The sequence below is a fragment of the Leuciscus leuciscus genome, assembly GCF_965113295.1.
Source record: "Leuciscus leuciscus genome assembly, chromosome: 9".
Classification (NCBI taxonomy): Eukaryota; Metazoa; Chordata; class Actinopteri; order Cypriniformes; family Leuciscidae; genus Leuciscus; species Leuciscus leuciscus.
This window is the reverse complement of record NC_138733.1, coordinates 32,873,750-32,901,257: the sequence shown is the minus strand read 5'-3', so window position 1 is coordinate 32,901,257 and position 27,508 is coordinate 32,873,750. Positions and strand designations below refer to the sequence as shown.

At 36.5% G+C, this 27,508-nt stretch overlaps 1 protein-coding gene across 1 annotated transcript; it reads right to left on the bottom strand.

Moving 5' to 3' along the window:
* Window positions 1-25,613, bottom strand: LOC309505701 (capZ-interacting protein). The gene is made up of 6 exons (XM_082179158.1): window positions 25,328-25,613; window positions 13,340-13,423; window positions 13,042-13,116; window positions 11,879-11,947; window positions 9,751-9,954; window positions 1-1,601 (listed from the first exon to the last, which is right to left on the bottom strand). Exons 1-6 carry the CDS (start codon window positions 25,331-25,333, stop codon window positions 1,173-1,175), a joined length of 867 nt encoding a protein of 288 aa, XP_082035284.1. The 5' UTR covers window positions 25,334-25,613; the 3' UTR covers window positions 1-1,172.
* Between the last annotated feature and the right edge of the window lie 1,895 nt (window positions 25,614-27,508).

The following is a 27,508-nucleotide window of genomic DNA, read 5'->3' as shown; positions in this document are numbered from 1 at the left end:
TAAGCGTAAATAAAGCTCTTTATTCAGTCTTATACGGATAATAAAAGATAATTGCAGTACAGTAGCGTTGCAGTCACAGTGATACATCTCAGGCTTTTTCATTTAAAAATACAATATTTTTGCATAGCAATGGAGACTGCAGGTAAATTTGGCTTTTGCAATATCTCGGTCACTATTTTGTTTGTATTTAGCTTGTTTACCATGCTCGCAAGATTTAACAAAAAACTTCAATAACCATCAGAAAGTAAAAGTGCAGTTAGTGGCTTCTGATTTTGCAACTTCACCTACACATAAATCTCCATAAACCCTCCAGCCAAACCAATGTTGGCGAACCCAAACACTCAAAATGATTGACAGGTACAGTACGTTTCTGATTGGTTAGTTTTCTTACTGTCCAAAAAAGTGCAGGCCGGCCCTGTTTTTTTTGCTATTTACAGAGCCTAGGACTGTCACAGAGGCATGTGAGATTTTTAAAACACTTATTTCAGTCTTAAACTAAATAACATGATCATTCATATAGGGTAAAGGCTCGAAAAGTGCTTTCAAAATGGAGAATGCTCTCCAAAGCTGCAGCGTTCTCATTTTCTGAACAGCAAATAAGAATCCATCATAAGTTTACCTGAAAGCATAAGAAAGCAATAAAATCGAGGCATATGAATTACCCTAGAGTATAAATAAAAACTCAAATCCAATCCGACCTCTTGAGAAAACATAATTATTTTCCATTTTGGCAGATTGGTGCCAAATTCGTATGAATAATACAATGTGATTTGTACGAAAATACGTTTCAGAAAAAAGTAAGCATGAAGGTCCATCCTTAAACCTATAACCCACAGTGAGGAGTAAACAGATCATACAAAAACGTACAAATTAGATTGTAAAAATTCACCGCCAACTCGCCAAAATGTAAAATGCCATGAGGATGAATTGATCCTTTTGTGTGATATTTGCTTTAGCAATATTAAGTCCCCAAATCCACAATCCTAAAAGAGAAGAATTCAATCCTTGCATTCAGACAGAGTCCATCTTCATCCATCCTGGAGTCTGTTTTTTAGAAACTCTGTTAATTCTTCTGTCGTCTGGAATAACCTTCCCACAATTCTAGTTTGCTAAAGCAATGCTTATCTTGCAAAATAATCCATTTTGATGAGCTTTGGCCTACACATGTATGTCTATTCTGAGTTGTTCTCTGCATCCAGCACCTCCTTGTCCTCTTTGACTTCTGCCCTGTCCTCTTCTGTCTCTTCCTTCTCTTCCTCTTGGGCCGGTTTACAGTCACAAGGTTCAAATCCTCCCTCAGTTACTTCTTCCACTTTTCCTGTATGGGTTACTTCAGTCCACTCATTTTCTTGGGATACATCTTTGTGCTCTGTCCTGTCTTTTTCCTGCTGTGGGTCATTGGTGGGTTGAGCAGAGTCTGTTTTATCTGCTGTATTCTCCTGCAAAGGCCCACCAATCAGTTCCCCTTCATCCCCATTCTGAAGTTGAGTATCTGGTTGAGACGGAGAGTCGTATCCTTCATTCACTTTTGCCTCGTCACATGCTGACTTCCTGTGTTGCCTTGTGGGCAGCCGGCGCTTGAAAGACAGCCTAGCTCGACTCTGTGGAGTGAATACACAAAATCAGACTAGCCGAGTACAAGTTGATTCCATACACAAGTTTAATAAACTACATACTGCAACTGTTGATCAAAAACTTAGTTAGCTGCCATAGGAGAGAACCTAATAAAATAATCACTTTACATCGACTGCAACTCCATGTGCCACACAAATAGCCCCAATTGATTCCAGTATTTTGGCATTAGCATTTTGCTAAGCTAACAAAACAATACTCCGAAAGCATACAAATACACAAATATTGGGTGAAATGTATGGGGCGCCGTTTGTAAAGTGTCTCATGCTGAAAATAACAGCAACATTTTGTCACATTTAGCTTCAAACAATGTTGTATTTAACTGGTATGAATTTTTAACGGTCACTTTTTACCACATTTACAACAATATTTGTCAACTTAGAGATATTTTAAATAGTTAAATCTAAATATTAAATGTAACACCTAAATGTTAAATGTTAAATCTAAATGCTAAATCTAAATCTAAATGTTAAATCTAAATCTAAATGTTAAATCTAAATGTTAAATCTAAATCTAAATGTTAAATCTAAATATTAAATCTAAATCTAAATGTTAAATCTAAATCTAGATGTTAAATCTAAATGTTAAATTTATAAACCATGCTATAAACACACACTGACCTCCTCAAGCTTTTATTTTGGCACTTCCGGTTACCGGCATTTTGAATTTGCATATTAGTTAAATATTTAGTTTCACCCGAAACATTTAGATTCAACATTTAGATTTAGATTTAGATTTAACATTTAGATTTAGATTTAACATTTAGATTTAGATTTAATATTTAGATTTAACATTTAGATTTAACGTTTAGATTTAACATTTAGATTTAACGTTTAGATTTAACATTTAGATTTAGATTTAACATTTAGATTTAATATTTAGATTTAACATTTAGATTTAACGTTTAGATTTAACATTTAGATTTAACGTTTAGATTTAACATTTAGATTTAGATTTAACATTTAGATTTAACATTTATATTTAACATTTATATTTAACATTTATATTTATATTTATATTTATATTTAACATTTAGATTTAACATTTAGATTTAGATTTAGCATTTAGGTGTAACATTTAATATTTAGATTTAACTATTTAAAATATCTCTAAGTTGACAAATATTGTTGTAAATGTGGTAAAAAGTGACCGTCAAAAATTCATACCAGTTTTTTAAACATTGTTTGAAGCTAAATGTGACAAAATGTTGCTGTTATTTTCAGCGTGAGCCGCTTTACAAACGGCGCCCCATAGAAATGAAGGCTGTAACCAAATATTTATGATTTACCAGGACTAAATGTATTGAGTCATTCATTGCAAAAATAAACGCCCAGTAATCTGAAATTTAGACGGTGAGGTTTGCTGTGGTAATGGCCCTTGAAAAAGTTATCCATTTTTAATTGCACTGGACTATTTTTATCAATACTTTTCAGTACTAAGTGAAATAAAAGCACATTTATTATCAACATTCTTCTCTATTTTTATCAATACTTTTCAGTACTAAGTGAAATAAAAGCACATTTATTATCAACATTCTTCTCTACCCATCTTCTTCACCTATCATTTGCAGACAGAGCTGTCGTGTTGCTCTTCACTGACAGGACTCACATTGGATTATACTAGATTTTAAGGACACACAACAAAAACAGGATTTAGTAGTTTTATGTTAAACCTGGACTCAGAGTAACCATTGACAACCTATAGTAAGCTATGTATAATGTAATCCTAGCATACTGGACAAAGCAGTAAACACTACATCAGGGGAGTTTCTAGCCATAGGCAAACTGAACCATAAACAAATTCAGACCTTTTTGCAAACCTGTTGGTCAGATATGATCAAAACTGAGATTTATGTGCAAATCTGGCATCATTCGTTCTGATTCTGATAGAAAACAGGCACAACATAATTGCTGAAATATCAGGGATATACAGGTTATACGATATACAGTAATCTCCACATTTCTGAATGTTCAAAATGTGCAACTTTTTTCTTGGTTTGGCGAATTTAAGGGAACATTCCATTTTAGAATTTTCCAAACATTATTGAGACATTATTTTTTTAATGTTCTATGAACGTTCTGAAAAAGTAGTAACATTTAAAAAATATAACTAAAACTAAAATGTTTCAGGTTGTTTTGTTTTTTCATGAAAAAATATACAAATTATTTTGTGCTAACGTTTCGAGAACATTGTTAAAGACCAGATAACTTTGAACAAACATTTTATTAACGTTACTGGAAGAACTTTTGTTTATAACTTTAAGAACCTTGACAACGTTAACCAAAGTCCTGAGAATGTTCCCTGTTAGCTGGAATACTGCCTATTTCACCTTAAAGGTCACTGTGATTTTGCCAAGACATGTTTTGTTGATCCTGGAACAACATTCCTTTCTGAAAATGTAGTCATACCCCTACCCCTATCCCTAAATCTAACTCTACCCATAACTTCTCCCTAAAATCAAAGGGAAATTATATGTGAATGACACTGATGTAGAAGCACATAACGCTGGTTGCAAGCCTAAACTTGTCATAAACTGTAAACTTGTCCCTCAAATCTGATTGGTTGATTGGAATGTTGTTCCAGGATGAACAAAGATGTTGATCCAGGAACATGTTCTACTTGGTGAAATCAAGAACAGTACATGATGCAGTATGAAATACGCAATGCCAAACATTTCAGAATGTCAAAGAAAAGTTTAAATTCGCAGTTGATATTACTACCAATTCTTTTGTCACACTGAAATTGTAAGGTTAAGTTGAGGCCAAATACATTATGGGATATAGTTTTCAATGCATAACCATACAGCATAGTTCAGGAGCTAAATACTCCTTTAACAGAGTACAAACGACAGCTATCATGGCTGGCTTCTGCTGTGAATGCTCTTAGGAGAGGTACAGATGGCGAGAGGCCTGATTGGATTACAGTTCTCAAACCCTGTTATGTCCTCGGGCAGTGCATGGAAAGTCTCTATTGGCTTACTCAGAGCTTAAGCACACAATACTGGCTGCACGCAAAGGGACGTGCACCTTCGTGCTGATATCATCAGATCTCGTTCTGCACACATCACAGATTCTCTGAGAAACAGCAAGACTGTAAAAGGTTACTGCTGAACTTTCAAGAGATCAGGTTTTGCCATTACATTAGTTTGCAACAAATACAGGTTTTCAATGACCAGTTAAACTTAATTTAATCACCCACAGTCATAAACTGTATTATGTGATTACAGCCTTGCAAAGTACCAGTTATTATTTACTGATGCTATCCTAATCCTGTCACAGCATGTATGTTATTCATATACTTATAATTTAAATAGTGATGGGGAAAAATTAGATGGGAGAAAAACGTTGTTTTCTCGCAAAAGTACTAGGTTCCCTTGAGAAAATGTGCGTTTTGCATTCCCTCATGAAACAAATGTGCGTTTTGCGTTCCCCCATAAAAAAAAAATCAGTTTTCTCACAAAATTATTGTGTTCCTTTGAGAAAAATTGTATTCTCTCGCAAAAGTGTTGAGTTCCCCCATGAAACTTTGCGTTCTCTCGCAAAAGAATTGTGTTCCCCCCAAGGAAATATGTATTCTCTCGCAAAAGTACTGCGTTCCCCCAAGAAAATATGTATTCTCTCGCAAAAGTATTGCGTTACCCCAAGAAAATATGTATTCTCTCACAAAAGTACTGCGTTCCCCCACGAAAATATGTATTCTCTCGCAAAAGTACTGCGTTCCCCCAAGAAAATATGTATTCTCTCGCAAAAGTACTGCGTTCCCCCAAGAAAATATGTATTCTCTCGCAAAAGTACTGCGTTCCCCCAAGAAAATATGTATTCTCTCGCAAAAGTATTGCGTTACCCCAAGAAAATATGTATTCTCTCGCAAGAGTATTGCGTTACCCCAAGAAAATATGTATTCTCTCGCAAAAGTATTGCGTTACCCCAAGAAAATATGTATTCTCTCACAAAAGTACTGCGTTCCCCCACGAAAATATGTATTCTCTCGCAAAAGTATTGCGTTACCCCAAGAAAATATGTATTCTCTCACAAAAGTACTGCGTTCCCCCACGAAAATATGTATTCTCTCACAAAAGTACTGCGTTCCCCCACGAAAATATGTATTCTCTCGCAAAAGTACTGCGTTCCCCCAAGAAAATATGTATTCTCTCGCAAAAGTATTGCGTTACCCCAAGAAAATATGTATTCTCTCGCAAGAGTATTGCGTTACCCCAAGAAAATATGTATTCTCTCGCAAAAGTATTGCGTTACCCCAAGAAAATATGTATTCTCTCACAAAAGTACTGCGTTCCCCCACGAAAATATGTATTCTCTCGCAAAAGTATTGCGTTACCCCAAGAAAATATGTATTCTCTCACAAAAGTACTGCGTTCCCCCACGAAAATATGTATTCTCTCGCAAAAGTACTGCGTTCCCCCAAGAAAATATGTATTCTCTCGCAAAAGTATTGCGTTACCCCAAGAAAATATGTATTCTCTCGCAAGAGTATTGCGTTACCCCAAGAAAATATGTATTCTCTCACAAAAGTACTGCGTTCCCCCACGAAAATATGTATTCTCTCGCAAGAGTATTGCGTTACCCCAAGAAAATATGTATTCTCTCGCAAAAGTACAGCGTTCCCCCAAGAAAATATGTATTCTCTCGCAAAAGTATTGCGTTACCCCAAGAAAATATGTATTCTCTCACAAAAGTACTGCGTTCCCCCACGAAAATATGTATTCTCTCGCAAAAGTATTGCGTTACCCCAAGAAAATATGTATTCTCTCACAAAAGTACAGCGTTCCCCCAAGAAAATATGTATTCTCTCGCAAAAGTACTGCGTTCCCCCAAGAAAATATGTATCCTCTCGCAAAAGTATTGCGTTACCCCAAGAAAATATGTATTCTCTCGCAAAAGTACTGCGTTCCCCCAAGATTTGTCTTAATTATTTCGCAAAAAAATTGCGTTACTCCATGAAACTTTACGTTTTCTCTCAAAAGTATTGCGTTCCCCCATACAACTTTTCATTCTCTCGTAAAAGTACTGCGTTCCCCCAAGAAAATATGTATTCTCTCGCAAAAGTACTGCGTTCCCCCAAGAAAATATGTATTCTCTCGCAAAAGTACTGCGTTCCCCCAAGAAAATATGTATTCTCTCGCAAAAGTACTGCGTTCCCCCAAGAAAATTTGTATTCTCTCACAAAAGTATTACATTCCCCCACGAAACTTTAAGTTTTCTCTCAAAAGTATTGCATTCCCCCATGAACCTTTGCGTTCTCTCGTAAAAGTATTGCGTTCCCCCCAAAGAATTTTTTTATTCTCTCGCAAAAGTATTGCATTCCCCCATAAAACGTTGCGTTCTCTCGCAAAAGTACTGCGTTCCCCCAAGAAAAATGTGTATTCTCTCTCAAAAGTATTGCGTTTCCCCATAAAACAAATGTGTGTTTTGCGTTCCCCCATGAAACTTAGCATTATCTTCAAAAGTATTGCGTTTTCCCATGAAACTTTGTGTTTTCTATCAAAAGTAATACGTTACCCCAAGAAATGCTTTAATTCTTTCGCAAAAGTATTGCGTTCCCCCATGAAACTTTGCGTTCTCTCGCAAAAGTATTGCGTTACTCCATGAAACTTTGCGTTCTCTTGCAAAAGTATTGCGTTCCCCCAAGAAAATGTATATACTCTCGCAAAAGTATTGAGTTTTCCCATGAAACTTTGCGTTTTCTAACAAAAGTATTGCGTTACCCCAAGATTTGTCTTAATTATTTCGCAAAAGTATTGCGTTACTCCATGAAACAAATGTGTTTTGCGTTCCCCCATGAAACTTAGCATTATCTTCAAAAGTATTGCGTTCCCCCACGAAAATTTGTATTCTCTCGCAAAAGTATTGCGTTTTCCCATAAAAATTTGCGTTTTCTATCAAAAGTAATACGTTACCCCAAGAAATGCTTTAATTCTTTCGCAAAAGTATTGCGTTCCCCCATGAAACTTTGCGTTCTCTCGCAAAAGTATTGCGTTACTCCATGAAACTTTGCGTTCTCTTGCAAAAGTATTGCGTTCCCCCAAGAAAATATGTATTCTCTCACAAAAGTACTGCGTTCCCCCACGAAAATATGTATTCTCTCGCAAGAGTATTGCGTTACCCCAAGAAAATATGTATTCTCTCGCAAAAGTACAGCGTTCCCCCAAGAAAATATGTATTCTCTCGCAAAAGTATTGCGTTACCCCAAGAAAATATGTATTCTCTCACAAAAGTACTGCGTTCCCCCACGAAAATATGTATTCTCTCGCAAAAGTATTGCGTTACCCCAAGAAAATATGTATTCTCTCACAAAAGTACAGCGTTCCCCCAAGAAAATATGTATTCTCTCGCAAAAGTACTGCGTTCCCCCAAGAAAATATGTATCCTCTCGCAAAAGTATTGCGTTACCCCAAGAAAATATGTATTCTCTCGCAAAAGTACTGCGTTCCCCCAAGATTTGTCTTAATTATTTCGCAAAAAAATTGCGTTACTCCATGAAACTTTACGTTTTCTCTCAAAAGTATTGCGTTCCCCCATACAACTTTTCATTCTCTCGTAAAAGTACTGCGTTCCCCCAAGAAAATATGTATTCTCTCGCAAAAGTACTGCGTTCCCCCAAGAAAATATGTATTCTCTCGCAAAAGTACTGCGTTCCCCCAAGAAAATTTGTATTCTCTCACAAAAGTATTACATTCCCCCACGAAACTTTAAGTTTTCTCTCAAAAGTATTGCATTCCCCCATGAACCTTTGCGTTCTCTCGTAAAAGTATTGCGTTCCCCCCAAAGAATTTTTTTATTCTCTCGCAAAAGTATTGCATTCCCCCATAAAACGTTGCGTTCTCTCGCAAAAGTACTGCGTTCCCCCAAGAAAAATGTGTATTCTCTCTCAAAAGTATTGCGTTTCCCCATAAAACAAATGTGTGTTTTGCGTTCCCCCATGAAACTTAGCATTATCTTCAAAAGTATTGCGTTTTCCCATGAAACTTTGTGTTTTCTATCAAAAGTAATACGTTACCCCAAGAAATGCTTTAATTCTTTCGCAAAAGTATTGCGTTCCCCCATGAAACTTTGCGTTCTCTCGCAAAAGTATTGCGTTACTCCATGAAACTTTGCGTTCTCTTGCAAAAGTATTGCGTTCCCCCAAGAAAATGTATATACTCTCGCAAAAGTATTGAGTTTTCCCATGAAACTTTGCGTTTTCTAACAAAAGTATTGCGTTACCCCAAGATTTGTCTTAATTATTTCGCAAAAGTATTGCGTTACTCCATGAAACAAATGTGTTTTGCGTTCCCCCATGAAACTTAGCATTATCTTCAAAAGTATTGCGTTCCCCCACGAAAATTTGTATTCTCTCGCAAAAGTATTGCGTTTTCCCATAAAAATTTGCGTTTTCTATCAAAAGTAATACGTTACCCCAAGAAATGCTTTAATTCTTTCGCAAAAGTATTGCGTTCCCCCATGAAACTTTGCGTTCTCTCGCAAAAGTATTGCGTTACTCCATGAAACTTTGCGTTCTCTTGCAAAAGTATTGCGTTCCCCCAAGAAAATGTGTATTCTCTCGCAAAAGTATTGCGTTACTCCATGAAACTTTGTGTTCTCTTGCAAAAGTATTGCGTTACTCCATGAAACTTTGCGTTCTCTCGCAAAAGTATTGCGTTACTCCATGAAACTTTACGTTTTCTCTCAAAAGTATTGCGTTACTCCATGAAACTTTATGTTTTCTCTCAAAAGTATTGCGTTCCCCCATAAAACTTTTCATTCTCTCGTAAAAGTATTACGTTACCCCAAGAAAATTTGTATTCTCTCAAAAAGTATTGCATTCCCCCGTGAAACTATTTTCCTCCCATCTTATTATTATTATTATTTTGCCATCACAGTGTCCCTTTAGGGGCACCGTACATTTCCACTGTTCTGAAGTAAGGAATTTGTATCAGCCGTGTTTTAAGTAGTGTAAATATTTTGAATTGAATGTAAGTGAATGTCACTTCTTTATCTGAACCAAATCTTCGACCTGAAAGACAGCTCTGTGTCACGTTGTAAGTAAGTTCCTAAGCATCAGTGAAGAAAACCATTTAAAATGTATTTTGTAGCATTTGAAAGTGACATTAAGCTAGTTGACCTTGTTGATGTTGGGAAGTGGAGTGCCCTCGACCGGCTGCTCGAAGCTAACTGGCGCCTCATCTTCACAGGACAGATGAATGGGCTGCAGGGTGGAGCTCACGGAGCGGCACGGACTGATGGGACAGGACGCTGTGGGTGGCTCTTTAGACTCTGGACTTTTGGGTGGGGAGAGCAGGACAGTTGGAGAGAGAGCAAGATTGGCCTGAAAGAGAGAAGAAAATAATGTGTTTAATGCTCCTGCAAAATGTTCTTTAATAGAGACAAGCCCAGTGGTCAACTGAAATGGGTTTTTAAAGGTCAATATATAGAGAGTAGAGGATGATAGAATGCAGATATAAACATAATGCAACTTACTGATGATAAGACAACATAAAATTGTTGGAACTATATGAACAATTATCTTACTTATTAATTATGTTTGGTGGCACAGAGGGCAGTGTGTTGCTAAAGACATACTGTATAAGAAACTGATGTGGTCATGGTATGATTGTTCATTAACTAAAACTAAAACCATAATACAAATAAACGTTAACTGAAATAAAAGATATATGTTGAAAGAAAAACTTATTTATTGTGTATATATATATATATATATATATATTCACTAGGGTATATACATTTTTTAAAGAATATTTTTATTAATAAAAAAATAAGTAGTAAAAAGTAAAATTCACAAAAATTATAGAAATTAATGTCAGTGCAACAGTGTCAGTAGAATTTGGGGGGACACTTTTAGAAAACTATAAATGGCGATTAAAAGACATGCATCACACCATTAATAGTATTATCTAAGTTCTTAAAATAATCTTCTTCTTGACTACACAGATACTGTCTTACCCATGTTTAACCTCTTTCATAGTCTAGTTTATATTCCACCGGTGCTGCCTAAGATCAATCAGCCTAATCTCAACAAACTAGAAAGCCGACAAATTATCGAAATCTTAACGTTCAGGTGATTTAGGCTATTATCCATATGACTGAAGTGAAATGTATATATATACAAGTCAATTAAAACAGCACAAAAAAAGGCTTGATTGAGCTATTCTTGCACTGTAAAATGAAAGAGCCTTATCCGAAATGAATATCTCCTACCTGTGCAGGAGAGAACAGGAAGAGAGAGAAACGGCAACCCTTTTGTCCCATGACTGCCTGATGGCTGCTATAGTGAGTCTAGCTCAGCACTACACTGCACTGGATAAGCCATTATCTCATTACAGTCCTTGTCTGAGCCAATTGGAGGAGACCGTGCAGACCCGTCCCTTTCATGAGCAGATGTATTCCACAGACCAATCACAGGTCAAACTAACTAAACACCTCTCAGGAGAGATGCTGTGTGGGGTTTAGGTGCAGGTATTGGCCTTGCAGTTGTACAGTTTAAACTCTAGGAGGCAGAAGAGTTGCATAAAAACCTTGGCTTTGTTTGCAATAATGAAAACTTCACGATATACACTGTATACCACCTACTAGTCTTAAGAAAAATGTGCAAGTGAGTCCAGTTTTCACATTTCGGCAGTTTAATAAAATAATGATTTAAGGAAGATGATACATTTGTTTAATTATATTACTTCTAGTTTATTCATCAAAGTACAAAAATATACTGCATACTATATACTGCATATTACTGCATATTAGCTTCATAAATGTAACAGCAGGTATAGACAAAATTCTATAATATGACTGATATTTTGGTGTTAAAGTTAGACAAGAAATTGGCCTTTACACAAAAAGTTCACTTTAGATTCTATTAGCCTAACTATAACTTTGCCACTACATGTTAGTAGAATGTCTAAAGTGGACTATCGAAATAAAGTGTTACCAAAAAAATGATATGAAAAGACTGCCATTAATGCATATATAATATAAATATAAATATGCATCTTAAAATACACTGAAAATGCAAACAATTCCCAGCATACATGCAGGTGGCTTTAAACCAATTTAAAAAATAGCTTTAAGATGCGACAGATTTCCTGTTTCCTGTATGAAAGATGACTTCGGAAATGATACATGAAATTGATAAGCAGCCTAAAAATGCTGCTAGGATGGCATCTTTCAAATGCAAATCATAAACTTGTGCTGAAACTAAGATCTTGTATGAAATGGATAATGAAGCAGATAGATCTCACCTGAAGTTTTTCTATGAGGGGTGAACTCTTTAACTTCATCTTGGGAGGATGAGGAGAGTTAGACGACTTCTGTACCAGAAAAGTCAGTTATTTAAAAGACATATTGAAGAAGACCATTTTACATTCACTATAAAACTGGCATAAAGGTAGAGTATAACAAGGTGTGTTAACATTAATCAATTACTAAGAAGCACCGTTTTCAACTAAAAACAGAAACTTTTTTATGCGTTTTGGCCGTTCATTTACACGACAATTGCATTTTGGGGGCCTGAATAACACAAAATTTGTGAAAACTGGGTTCAAAGTGCAAGTTTTTGAAAACAATACCATTATCATCTCTTTGTAAACTACAAATATGCGAATTTGTGAAAACGGTAACGTCATGTGCATTACTTGTTCAGTCTACAGGTGAGCAGTGTTTCTTTACAAAGTGACATCGCCAACTACTGGCCTTGCAGCAGAATACAGTGTTTTTAGCCGCTTTTCCAGATCCGTGTGAATGGGGATCGTGAATGCAAAAACGTTCCCGTTTTTACTACATAATTTTCATGTAATTGTACCCTAATATCTAACTCAGTAAACTTAGGGTACATTTAAATGACAATGATGTACTAAAGACGGAAAAGTTTTTCCTTTGCAATTTTTGAAAAGTTTTGCACACAGTCGACAACGTTGTCAAAATGATCCTCGTTCACACGGATCCGTGAAAACGACTAAAAACTCTGTTTTATTCATGCCAGGCCAGTAGATGGCGATGTCACTGTGTAAAGAAACACTACGTGCCTTTAGACTGAACACGTAATGACGCCACCGTTTTCACAAATTCACATTTTTACAGTTTACAAGGAGACAATAACGGTAATGTTTTCAAAAACTTGCACTTTGAAATCCGTTTTCAAAAGTTTGCGTTTTCAGGCCCACAAAACGCAACTTTCGCGTAAATGAACGGCCAAAACACATAAAAAGTTTTTACTTGAAAATGATGTCATGTAAACATCCCCTTAAAACTGAAGTTCTGTTCTGTATTAATAATTAAAAATTTGACTGTGAAAAAAATCAACTATATTTATCTATAATTCATATACTGCCAGTCTGGCATGAAAAAAAAATCACTTGTTTCTAACTTTTCTAAGTGTCGATATGTCAGTAAATCACATGCGCACCTTTTCTTGTTCATGTTCTTCATCTTTTTGGTTGTTTATCACCAGAGAACATGGGGGTCTCCTCATAGATTTCACCTGCAATTCAGTAACATAAGCTATTTAATACATGATTAGTGCTCTAAAGTCTTGATTATGACATTTCAGTGGCACACATTGTTGTTTCTGTACCTTTCCTCAATGTTTATTTCGCCCAAATTTTGTAATATTTTCATTATGAACATATGAATAAAAACAAATATAATTTTGATTAGGAACAACCGATAAGAGACCAACAGAAAGACGTCAGATGTTCCACTACCTCCATGTTTCCTGGCATTGGCAGTGCATGACCTTTGAGTCTTCCAGCCAGCTGAGCCACGGACGGCTTGACTGGAGCTTCCTCCTGCAAACAGAGAAGCAGACCGTTTGTTGGATGTTCTTCTCTGATGTCCAGTATCCTGATCTCACTTTATTGACACAGGATCCCACAGGGCCTGTAGTGAAGCTCAGTCCACCAAACACGAGCGAGGAAGCTTGCGGGGGGAAGCGCACACCCTACTGCTCATTTTACACACGGCTCCATTACATAAGTCAAGCATGATGCAATAATGGCCTCCAAATGCAGCATGTGCTTGTTTTTACTAGACATGTTTTCTTACTTAACAGCAACTGGAAAATGAAAGGCCTTTCAAAAGTAAGAAATGGTGACGTCAGAAGCACAGAGACGGGGTGTGGTGGAGAGAAGGGCGATGTTTGGCAGAAAACACATTACTGCTCTATTTCTGCAGTATGTATTCATTATAGTTTCTGAAAGCACAATTAGATGTGCTTTCTATTATTTAATCAGATTATTCTCAATATTTAACCAGACTCGTTATTTAATCAGAGATTTGAGAATCCAAATGTGAGAAATATAGTCAAAATGTTGAGAAATAACGCATCAGCTGTGATATAGTCACAAATTGGCTTAATTGTAAGATATAAAGCCACAATTATGAGGGAAAAACTGATGCAACTGTGAGATATAAAGTCATAATAAGGAGATATACATTTGTAATTGTGAGATATAAAGTCACTATTCTGACAAAGAACTGAATGAACTGAAGGTGTGTGTGTATATATACACAAGATAAACTCAAATACAAACAGGTGTGCTCTAATTGCCATGACAACCCAGGAACAATCGGGAATACAGAACAAAGGAAACAGAAAACAAAGTGAAACATACTAAAAGTCTTTAAAAACAAAAACAAAACACATAACTGTGACAGAAATATAGTCGAAATAATGAGAAATAAATGAGCAATTCATAATTAGTCAAATTAGGCGAAAAAATTTGCAATTATGACAAAAAAGTCTCAATTGTGAGATATAAAGTCATAATTAGGCAATAACTCTGAGATATAAAGTTGCAATTGAGAGAAAGTCACAAATATATATACACACATATTGTATAAACAAAAACTTTCTTATAGACACGATTAATCACGATTAATCAATTTTGCCGCACTGATATATATATATATATATAATTGCAATTGTAAGATTCATTGCAATTATGAGAAAGAAGTCACAATTGTGAGATATAAAGTTGCAATTATCAGATATTTTAAGTCACAATTTGGAGAGCTACATTTGTTATTGACAGATATAAAGTCGCAATAATGAGAAATGTTGCAATTGTGAGATATAAAATTTCAATTTTTATTTTAGTTGGAAACAGGCATCTACACATATTTTCTTCGTATTGTCTAATGAAAAATCCATATCGTTAACCACTACATATTGCTTTTGGTAATGTTTATTTTTACACTATGCATACTGTACTTAATATACTTTTTTTAAATACACTGTATATACTTTGTAATGTTGCTAGTATTGCATTCTGAACAAATACGGTTTAGTTCATCAGCAACACAGCTGACCAGCATCACACTTACAGCCTGGGGGAGTCCATATCTTTCTCATCACGAGGAACATATCAGTGTTTCATTGAAAAATGAAGAACATTTTTCATAAAAGCCTTAGTCAGAGTATGCTTTAAAGCCTCAAACACGAGTGAAAGCACTAGTTCTTCTAATTGCACACTTTTCTTTTTCTCTCAATGTGCCTCTGCCAGGCTTTGCGTCTCTCCCACAACATTCTTCTCAAATCTCCCAAATACAAACACTTTCCACATTTTAATAACCCTTTGTTTAATTAGCACGTTGACCCCACTCACTTTGCTTCCTCCAGCTACAAAAACACGCAATATCACACACTTTCTGAACACCACGGCAAACATTAGTGCTTACACACACAGAAAGAAGACGTGTTTCCCCCCGATCCACTTCCCTCCATTTCCTGCAGTTCCTTTCCTTCACCCATGATAAGCAGAATTCCCCTGAGACCACCCACCCCTTGACTCATTATTTTGGCGCCCATGATTGTTAACTCTTTCCTGTCCCTCGAAAACAAAGCCACTGTAAAAAGGGTCAACTTCACAACGAGGACAATAGAGTCAAGAATTTGTTTGATGCTTTTTTCATAACCCACCCATGGAAACTTCAACTTATTTTCATCACGAAATACAAAAATTAAAAATTTTATCTCGTAATTCAGACTTTGTCGCAATTGTGAGTTTATATCTCGCAATTCGTATTGCAAGTTTGTTTGTTTTTTGAGAAAAAGTTTCAAATTCTGAGGGAAAAGAAGTCTGAATTGCAAGATATAAACTCACAATTGCAAGTTTATGTGGTGGAACCAAGCATCCATATGTTGTTGTTGTTGTTGTTGTTGTTGTTTAGTAAAAAGGACTGGAGAAAGAACCATATAAGAAACAAACACCACAGTGGAGATCTCTGGAATAATTTATAGTAAAAAACAGTATAGTAAAAATTCACAGTAAAATTAATTCTCTCATTTATTTGTATTTGTAAAAAAAAATATAAAAAAAAACATATATACATATATATACATACATATTACATATATATATTATTATTATAATTAAATGAGATGTGTAGCATAAGGAATGTACATGAACTTATTATAGTCAAGTCGATTTTGTCAAAACATTCAGTTCCAATTAAAAGAGTAAAATATGTTGAACAAAACAAGACACACAAAGTATGAGCAGTAAATCAGTAAGCCGGAGATGATTTGAACCGTATGTTTGGATAAGTCTGTAGGATGGGTGGGAATTATGGGCTCATTTTGGGAGTGGGAGTACAGAAAGCTCTATTTTAGGCTGCTGTGGCCTGAGAAATAAACCACAGACCGGCTCGTGAAGGTCTGGGTCAGTGATCATCCAGCAAATCCGTGTCAGTGGAGAAAGATCTTGTGCAGATTGTGGAATGAGAAGCACGGGAAATACACACTGTGTATACATGAATACAATACTGTAACTTTAACGAATTGGTCATTTTATGGAAACATTATGGAACCTTTTCGGCCTGCAGCTTTATTTGCTTATTAACATAACTCTATACAGACAATAAAGGGATTTCTGGCTTATAATACTGAGTGTTTTGTTTGTTTGTTTTTAAAATTATGACCATAAAATCTAAAACCATTTTAACCAATAATTAGATATTGAATGAGGATGAGTAAATGATGACATATTTTTCATTTTTGGGTAAACTATCCTTTAAATCATCTGGATTTAGCCAGATAATAAAATTTTAAAAAGTATCTTCTTTAGATTAGCATATTGATATCTGCCCTTATGAAAAACAAGTACAGTTTCGCATTATGACACTTAAAGGTATAGCGGAGGATGTTTTACTTCCTGGTGGGTAACCTATACTATTGGTCCTCCTAATTGTCAATCATTCTGGTGAATCAATCAAACTTTTCAAAAAGTGGAGAGGGCGGGTCTTATCTAAAATTTGGAAAGATCCTCCGCTATACCTTTAATTAGGCATGTTAATTACAATTAAATGAAAATATTTATTTGAAACCATAAATGTGCAAGTTAAAATGTATAATTAATTAGAATTTTTTAACTAATTTGAGCGTTTTTAACCTACTTAAGTGAGTTGTACATCTTTAAGTGTACTGGGACTACATATGGAATTCAGAAACCCTTGTTATTAGCGACACATATACTTTCAACGAAATAAACACACATCAATAATGACAACAGTGAGAAAACAGCAGTTAGGAAAGCATCTGATCGTTATCTTGGTAAACCAGAGTTCTCGCGAGAGCACAAGTTGAATTTGCTCAGCGAGTTACTCTGGTGTCGAGTAACAATGCTCATTAAATATGCCCCTCGATCTGAGCTGCACCAATCACATCGGGTTATCTGATATAGGCGGACCAGAGGCGAGCTAAACAGAAGACGACAGCGCTGTGACGTCGAAGTCATTAGTAAACATTGCAAGATGGCTATGGATGAAAACCAGTTTTTTAAAACGGCTTTGGCCGCTACAATGAACGAGTTAGACTTGGCTTTTTTATCTAAAACAGGAACAGAAGACGGCACTCGAATCGTTTCTTTTCAAGAAGGACGTTTTTGCTGTTTTGCCGACCAGATACGGCAAGAGTATAATCTACCAGTTAGCTCCGCTGGTAGCTAAGCGTATGGGGCTTATTGTGATTGGTCGTAGTGTTATCCAATTGCGTGCAGTGAGATTTTCAAATCCATGCTTGGTGCCGCCCCTCGAGCTGGCCGATTTTCATTAGTCGACGCCAGACCATTAATCTTTTAGATTTAGGTCTGGATTTCCAGGCTATCTGATCGTAGCGATAATGATATGTTTGCACAAGCTTTGCAATTCACCGGCATCAGGTTGATAGATGAGGTCATTAAAATGACACTCTTATTATGATAGTTTGATTTTAAAGTATATTTGAGGCTATAAAATATAATAGATCTGTCTATAAGACTATAGTTTGAATTAATCGTTATGCATGACACATTGACATTACAGTACAGAATGGCTCTTTCATTATTATCCTGAACATTGTATAAGCATTCGTTTCACGTGTCACTGAACGGAGGAGAGGCTCTTGGATCTTCTCAGTTCTCGCGCATGCGTCGTGGCGCTCTCGTGATCTCACGTTAGAGGCCCACACAGAAGAAAATGAATAGTTGAATAAAGTCGTTATTTTTGTTTTGTTTTTTGCACACAAAAAGTATTCTCGTCGCTTGATAAACTTAAGGTTGAGCCACTCACTTGGACTATTTTAACGATGTCTTTACTAACTTTTCTGGGCCGGTTGAAGCAATTACAGACTATGAAGGAGTGAGCCAGCTCTCAGATTTCATCAAAAATATCTTAATTTATGTTCCGAAGATGAACGAAAGTCTTACGAGGTTGAAACAACATGAGGGTGTGTAATTACTGATGTGTTCATTGTTTGTCCGTGTTAGTTCACAGTTGGTTAAGTAATGTTAACAAATACAACCTTTGATTTTAATAATGTATTAGTAAATGTTGAAATTAATATTAACTAAGATTAATAAATGCTTTAGAAGTATTGTTCCTTCAAAGCTCATGTTAACCACTAAGTCTCCCACAGGACTGCCCTACTTGAGCAGATGTTTCTCTGACTGCCAAAAAAAAGCGACCAAATCACAATCAAAAGATGATCCAACAACAAAACCACTCCAGGGAAAGCTGAAACTACTGGTCCAGAGCACCAGACACAACATCAGTCATATCTCAGATTATCATCTTCCTTTGGAAGGGCGTAAATTAGTGCAAGAGGAAACCACAGAAAAAAAACTAAATTGCCTATGGTTTTGTGAAATACCCAGACAATGCATTACAATTTACACTATAAACAGTGAATTATCATGATTTATTACAGCAATAAACCACTACAGGCAATGGATTACAGTGATTTTTCCACTTTTTCTCTTTATCTAAAGGTTTAGCTAGTTAGCAATGTCCAAACTTCCACTGAGATGAATGTGAATGCTAAATGGACACTTTCCAGGTTTGCCAGACCTGCTTGAAAAGTACCATGGTAGACTATTTGACATACCATACTTACCATCGGATACCACCACAGTACTTTTTGTAAGACTCTAAACCATGTGCTAGAAAATGTTACAGCTGACCTCATGGTACACTATGATGTCCTGCACAGTGGAACGCTCTTAAAAAGAGTCTTTGTCGAAGAGTGAACGCTATTAGTAGACTCATGATGCACATAATGCCATTTTCTTTAATCCGTGCTTTCTGGACGCACACCTATGAGAGTTCAGCCAAGGTTCAAACCCATTGGGGTCATGAGGATATACACTATATATGAGGTAAAATGGAAAATATGGACCATATACACAAAAAAACCTGAAAAAATTGTGTTTAAATGAGGTAAAGAGAAGAGAATGGATTTTACATAATTAATTCATAAGTAATCTAGACTGATTACCTCTGGTTGAGTGGTCTTGTGGGCTAAGACTCGAGTAATATGGTCATTTCATGTCTTGTAACTACGAGAACAGACATGTAAGTCTCTCTCTCAGCCATTCCAGGAAAACATGAGTGTTTGAATTTTACATCATCGTAAGATCTCACTTTTCCACTGCCTTTGCCGGCCTTTTAGGCACACAGCTTGTGTTTTTACAAAGGCTCTCTGTGTGTTACATCACTCAAAGCAATGGGATAAACAGCTACCACATCATGAGGCCTGACAGGAGGGAACATTACGGCATTGACAAGGTGTACAACAGGAATTAATACCAATGTTTGACAGCAAAGACAAGTTGTATAATACTAAAGATAAGCTGGACAGAATGTTTATTCTTTATTTATTACATATCTACAGCTTCAAAGCCATTTTTGTATTCAAAGCTGCAGTTTTGAGCCCTTATTATGCTATTTAAAGGCTCCTACTTTTGTTTCAGAGGTCTCCTACAATAGGTTTACATCCTAGGTCAAAAAAACACTTTAGTTTTCTCATAATATACATTGGAGCATCACCTCTTTTCGTACAGTGCCTAAAACGGCTTGATAAAGGATTCGTTCTCTCTAAACCCCTCCCTTCTGAAAGCCTACTCTGCTCTGATTGGTCAGATGCCCCAGTCTGTTGTGATTGGTCGACCGCTTACATCATGTGTCGGAAACAAAACGCCTGTTACCATAACTGAATATCAGCTCCGGAACGATGGCATCGGTTTTACCGTATTAATTAGTCTCTTCAACAACACAAGCCAAACTCTTCCAGGCTTCAATGTGTTCCTCACAAAGCTATTGTATGACTTCACAAGATTTAGCAGGTCATTGTCCTTTTGTGTTCCACTGAAGAGAGAAAGTCATACAGACTCGGAATGGCATGTGGAATAATAGGAGTAAATGTTACAGACTGTAAAAATGATCGTAATTTAAACTGTAAAAGACTGCTACGGTAAAAACCTGTTACTTGGTTAATGGTAAGTTCACTTAATATAAACTGTAAAAAACTGTAATAAATCTAATGGGTTTATTAACGTCATATCAGTTAAATTTTTTAAAAAAAATTACTGTAAATTTAAGTTCAATCTGTAAAACCATTTTTTACAGTAAAGGTTTAGCAACCACAGATGCTGTTTTTTTTTTTTTTACCATAAGAAAGCTTCTTTTTTTACATACATTTTTTCATTAACTGTTTCTTTAAACTTCCATCCATCTATATTTGTAGCAAATAACAGGTGCTCTTATGATTAATTACATTTGAGGCAGTGTACACTCAGCTTCCAATAGCACTTGTAATATTGTTGGCTTACTAAATATTACTTAATATAACATGTGGCCCATATATTTGGCAAACCCAGCCTACTTTATTACATCTTGAATTCGCTTTCCTTCTTCCACAACATGAAGATCCAACTGCACTCAAGCAGAGGGGACTCCCCGTTCTCTAAGCGTAATGGCATGTGGGATTTTCCTTATCTCTCTCACATGGTCTTGCTTTCTGCTGCAGTGCTGTGACTCTGTGAAGCTCTTCTTTTCTCTTTACATTAATCTACTAGCTTGTGTAGTTGTGCTCCGTAAAGAGCTTTCCCTCATGGGAATGAACCTGCCATGTGTTTCCCCTCTCAGTCATCCTTCACTCTCTCTCTTCCTCTCACTCATCAATGTAAACTTCCCAGGCACTGTAAATGAACACAATGATGCTTTCATTGTACACTAGTAGCACAAAACAAAGGTTTGGACACCCCTTTTTCTTCATTATGAACAATTTCTACATTATAGAATAATAGTAACAATGGAAGCACAGACAGAAGAATTCTGTAACCAAAATATGCATCTGTGATGCTTTTCAACCCTCTGATGCATGACTACAGAGGACAGAATCACTCATGTTGTCTCCAAACCATTATTACCTTTGACCCTTACCCATTATTCAACTGACTGTCCTTTTAGTCATTTTATTTTTAACAACTTCAATTCAACATGGCAATATTTAAATTCCAAAAGGCAGACAACGGTTTTAAACGGGCCATATGATGCTATTGTAAAAGTTCATTATTTTGGTTATTGGGTGTAATAGAATACAATTACCATGCTTTATTGTTCAAAAAAACTTATTTTTCACATAGGGTGAATTGCCCTAATGTGGGACACTGCCTAATGTGGGACACCTAAGGTCTAGTGTTTGTAGGTCCCCCATAAATACATGAATGACAGTGAAACTATGAGTTAGACAAAGCTGTGGTGTCATGTGATCAAAATCACATGACCTATCAAATGTCCAATCATATTTGAGGGTGGAGCAATCATCAAACAGGAGGCACCTTGTGTGAAGACCATCCGAAGGCCAGTGACAAATTTGATATTAAGGAGTTAAATACATTTTAAACAAAGCAATCCTGCTACTTTTTAGCCTAATATGCTTATGAAATGTTTGTCCATCAAAAAATAGTGTTACTTTGTGTGTATAAACTATATATTTAATATTTTTATCAAATTTCCTAGTGTCCCACATTAGGAAATGTGGTTTCCAAATCCGGGACAGCATGATCGGCCTAATGTGGGACAGTACTTCAATGAGTCAAAAATGTGTGGTGGGGCATGGTTTGTGGGACAAACATGGTTATTTACATGGTTTTAGTCTTGTAATGCAATATTAGAATACTGTTAATGCAGATTTAACATTAGAAACAGGGAAAGGATAAGAGAAAGAAACTTAATCAGTGGAGGCAGGACAGGATGAAAGGAGCCATAGGGGAGTATAGGCAGATTGTTGAGGATGGTGGGGTCCCTCAGCTGAGACTGTTGGCCAGGGCATGGAATGTCCCTAAATCTACTCTCCAGTGAATCTAAAACAAAATAAGACTTTACTATTCTACATGTATCAATGTGATTTGTGGTATTTTATCATAGATTTTTCAGTGCCCCACATTGGGAACACAACTGTCCCACATTAGGAAGCTGCAGATTGTGTCAGACGACTTGCAATAAGAGCACTAATATGTCTATAATTTCTCTTATGAATGGGTTATCTGAATTTTCTCTTTTGATTTGATTAGGACACATCCTGGGGTTTTTAAAATGGTATTGGATGTGGATTTAATGTTTTGGTTACACATCGCAATATGTCACAAAAGTCGTAAGTGCAAAAAATGTCCCACATTAGGGCAATTCACCCTACTGTACATTATTGCAGCACCTCTATTCCCAGTCTGTCTGAAACACACAGATTTCTACAAAGCCCCTCCTACTGGTGCTCTGATTGGCTAGCTGACCTAATGTGCTGGGATTGGCCAAACATCTCAAGCATGTGTCCGTAAATGTAACGCCCCTTACCATAATTACAAGCTTAAGATTCTTTTCTAAACACAAACAGTTAAAGTGTAATTTTAACAGCTCCAGTTTTCATTAAAACTACAGATTATACTTCTGCATTTTTATATCCCCGCCCAGGTACAGTCGGGTCAGCAGAGGGTTATTACAGAACAGTGTTTGTAAGGGCAGGTTTATCACTTAAAATGTTATCATACTTTATCTAATCTTTAAAACAGCATCATGATGAAAGTGGAACACTATGGCAACAGCTTTCTTACCTGAACGCAACAGTGTTTGCGCAACAGACCGGCAGATTTGTTCGGTTTTCCCCCTTTCCGTTTGACCCGGTGTTCGTGGTCATCTAGTTTGAAATGTTGACTATAAACACAGAGGTTTTTCAGATTGTCTGTTGAGCTGTTTTCTCCACGTTTACGACACTTTGCAGCCTTTAGCCGCTGCCTACAACACACTGGATCCTTCACTGGAAACGAAAGTAATTCACTCCCGCTAAACGTTTACTCTTTGAATTCTTGCACCGTGAACAATTCAAGTCAACACCATTATGACTAAATGTTTGCTAAGAAGTATTTCCTACTAAAGCAAGGCGGTAACTGTATCCATAGCAGGCTGGTGGGAGTGGCCTTGGACGGCAACATGCCCAGTGCATTATGGGTGTTGAAGTTTTCCTATCTATTTGGCAAAAAGGAAGGAACAGCATTTGTTCTTTTTTCTCTAGTAGCACCAGTTTTTTTATATATTTTTTATCGCTTATACGAGCCTCAGTCAGATTCTGAAAGTGCGGATGACAGAGCCAATCCATTAGAACCAACTTCACAAGCATGACTTGAGCAGAAGATTTCACAGTGGTAAACACACAGCGTCTCCACAACATGGTGGCAACACTTCAATTCACTGAAGCCTTGCATATTTCCCATTGTGTCGTAAACGTCTGGACTTCGATCTATGAGTTTATACCATGTTTAATGGAAACATGACTGAAGCCTGTAGTATTTAATTTTGCATGAGTGGTGTGTGAGTCACCAGCCAAAAATGTAATAAGATTTGCGTGAAGCGCTCTAATCGACATACACTGGCCTAAAAGCATGGTCATGAGAGAGAAGCCAGAGCTTTAAACTCTGGACCATCATGAATTATTGACCAAGCTATAGTTTTCTGATAAAATGTGTTCTAATGATGTCTGATATTAGGGAAAAACCTGGCTTTCTGATATCCAAAAAGATCATTAAGAGCCTGAAGAAATTAAAACAATCGCCTATCTGTTAAGAGTAGGAAACAGGCATTTTCAATTGAAGAAAATGTTAAGTGAAGTTACAAGTAGAAGTTAAGTGAAGAAAAGTGTCAAACTGAAAAGGTTCCAGATGCCTAAATAATATAAAATACTTAATTCCTGTGTTTCCTGCACAAAACAATGAATTATTTGTGAATTATTAATCAATTGCGGTAATAAACTTTGCATGTGTGGGTAGGTAAGCTACCACAAAAAAATATTTTGCAAAAAAAAACCCCAAAGGTTCAAACCAAATCTACGCCCTTGTATTATGTCATTTAAATATTCATGATAGATAGGTTAAACATTATTGGAGAAGTTACTTGACATTTGTTGGCTGCTCTCTTTCTGTTCGCTCAATCTGTTTTTTTTTTTATACAGTACAGGCAAATATGTTTAAGAAACTAATTCTAGTCCTATAAGCAAAAGCCTTTAGATACGTTTTTAAGATCATGATTATAATAAACATTTTGATAGTGCAGACATGTACTTTCTGTGGAAAAGCATAACCTCCCCTTTTCACATCCCTTTTAATATGAACTCCAAGAAAAGAGTTGAATGCTCTTTGATTACACTTGCAGAAGTAACAACCCGAGCACCACACGCCACGTGAGGAACTTTAATGCCTGTGGCTAAGAGGAAAATCAAACCTTGTGCTTTTTCACACAGACAGAGGAAGATATTCTGCAGACGGCCCTTCCTTCCTCACTTTGTGGTAATTTGGGGTTAACACAGTCTGAGCAGTCATTTTACCAGCACGTGTCTGTTAGTGTATCTGCAAGTCACTTTACCCACTAACTGAGATTTAAGGTTAAACATATTTTGGAGGACATCTGGGTCCAAATGAAAGGATTACAGTCCCAGGGCTATCCTAAAGACACAAACTTTCTTTCATTTCTTATAAATATATATTTTTAGTTTCGTCAGAGGGAGTCTTATAAATGTAAGCAGCAACCCTTGAACTGTCCATAACTATTAACAAACATTATTGCAATAAGGCTTGGCACATTCATGCAGTTTGAAATGTCATAATACATAGGCTATTACAGTATAGGCTACTATTAGGCATATGATTATTATCACTATTCATAATAGTGTTGCTAGGAAGTTAAATTAATGCTTAGATGAAACACATGTGACAGACATTTGATTTAATTTCTTTCTGTTATTAAGCCAACTGGAGTATCAGCTGGGTTCAGGCTACAAAACTATATAGGCTGCTAGTATTCATATTATGTCTTGCGCAGTTAAAAAAAAATAAAAATAAAATTCAGGACCCAGGGGCAAAAAGTAATAGATTCATAAAACAAAATCATACCTCCATCCTCAACGTTTACCCGCGTTGATCTTCTGTATCCAAGCGGAGTGTGGAGATGCGTCTCTCTGTTCTCCAGTCTGACAGCAGCTTCACTTCACTTTCTGTTTCTTAAGTCAGCAACACCCAGATCTGCGAACACTTCAAAACGCAAACGACAAAGGAAGAGAAACTGCGTGGCGTCGAGAGCGCAAAAGCGCTGCGCAACTTCGTCTGATCGCGATTGCCCAACTTTTCTCACTCGTATCAAACTGAAAGACGAAGGGTTATGACTATGAGTCATGACCAATTATGACAAACGCACCGGCTGTGTACAACCCCTTGTGTCCTGCCTATCAGCCTAGTCAGTATTTTGGCCATTTGAATTTCTGGTTTTATATTGATGCATTTGAGCATCAGGCGCGTTGGACATCGGAATTGAGAGTTTTGAATTTGATCCATATGCGCGATGTCTCATTAAAAATAAGCTGCAAGAAGAAGATTTCCAAAATGCGAATAAAAAAGTATGATGTGGATATTTTTATTCGGTAGGCTAGGCTATATGACCAGTGGGCTTCGCAACTAAAATTTTAACAAATTTTATCCCTTAAAACTTATCTTTGATCACTGAAATTATGTATTTAAATAATTCTTCATGCCTTAAAATAGCTTGAATGTAACTCTACACCCTTGTCTCATTTAGTTAGTAACACTGTTCTATGAATATGCAAATGAGCCCCGCCTCCCCTCACTCACACCAGCTCAGACATCCACTCGTTGACGATCACACGTTGACCTGATTGGTTACAAGGTAGTTTGTGACGTCAGAAACACCAGCGATTTTGCGACTTTCTTTGTTTCACTGCAGTTTTAAGGAGAAAATACTCAGCAATGGTGTTGACTTATGAATTTGCGCATGGTTTGTCTCAAAGCATATTAAAAACATAGACATATAAACAACATTAAAAACATGATTTTCACCACAGGGGGACTTTTTAGTATTTTATGTTTTGGTCAGGTGGTTACAAATTTGTATGAATTAGTATGTCATTTGTACATTTTTATTCATCATAATTTACATACAAGCCAGATTGGACAAATTCATATATTTATGGTGGGGGCAATGTATACACGATATAGGCTTGAGGTAGGCCTATGGGCCCTATAGGTTTGTCTATGGGTTCCATGATGTCAGCCCAATATGAATTAGCCCCAGTATGGTTTGAAATGTGGTATAGAACTGTAAATATCTCCATGAAAGCAAGTTGGCATGTTGAATGACAGTTAATATCATGCTTATTTCTTAAACACTACAGTACATCAGAGGGAGGAAGCATTTTACACAGAAGGGCAGTTCATGTCAAGCATGTGACAGAGGAATGTGAAGAGGCTCTCTCTCTGTGTGTGTGTGTGTGTGTGTGTGAGAGAGAGAGAGAGAGAGAGAGAGAGAGAGAGAGAGAGAGAGAGAGAGAGAGAGAGAGAGAGAGAGAGAGAGAGAGAGAGAGAGAGAGAGAGAGAGAGAATTAAATTTAACTTCAATCGATTTCGATCTGAATTCAATTTCACTCAGATTGAAAGGAGAGGTGTAGACCTGAAATGGGCTAATCTGATTAACAGAAAAATATTAAGCACATGAACACTTGAATCTAAAAATACTTCCCAAATATTTGTTTGATAATTTTGTGATTTTATACACTTGCAACACTGGTTTTGTATTTATTTCTGAAAATGATTGATCGTAGTCATCAAAAGAGTACCCAGAGTTCCCTTCCTTTGTGAAGACCCGTTCCTTCTCCTTTTCATACCCATATTTATAAACATGGCCACAGCTGAGTCCTGTGGAGTTTGAGATTAGCTCAGAGCAAACAAGCTCTCCATCAAGAGGAACAAAGCAAGGTCCTGATAATAGTGTTTGGAACAAAGACACGAGGAAAGCCAATGACATTCCACATGGCCGTCTGACCAAAGAAGTAATGTCTCAATGCTTTCTGGGACGCTTCTTTCTCGACACTAAAAGAGATAGTTCAGTCATGTGGGATCAGACCTGTAGTGACGATCTTACACCAGTAAAGAAACATTACTGTGACATTAGCATGCAGGCAGTAACAGCTGGATGATTTCAAAAACTGTTATTGGAGAATTATACACATAAGTCAATGTTTAAATACATCTATTATAGAAGAACTGAACTACAATTAAGGTTTC

Excerpts from the sequence above, each read along its gene's own strand:
- LOC309505701 (XM_082179158.1), bottom strand. Across the intron at positions 13,117-13,339 it reads CAATGCCAGGAAACATGGAG|GTGAAATCTATGAGGAGACC; the intron begins GTAGTGGAACAT and ends ACTGAATTGCAG. Across the intron at positions 9,955-11,878 it reads CCCTCATAGAAAAACTTCAG|GCCAATCTTGCTCTCTCTCC; the intron begins GTGAGATCTATC and ends TCTCTCTTTCAG.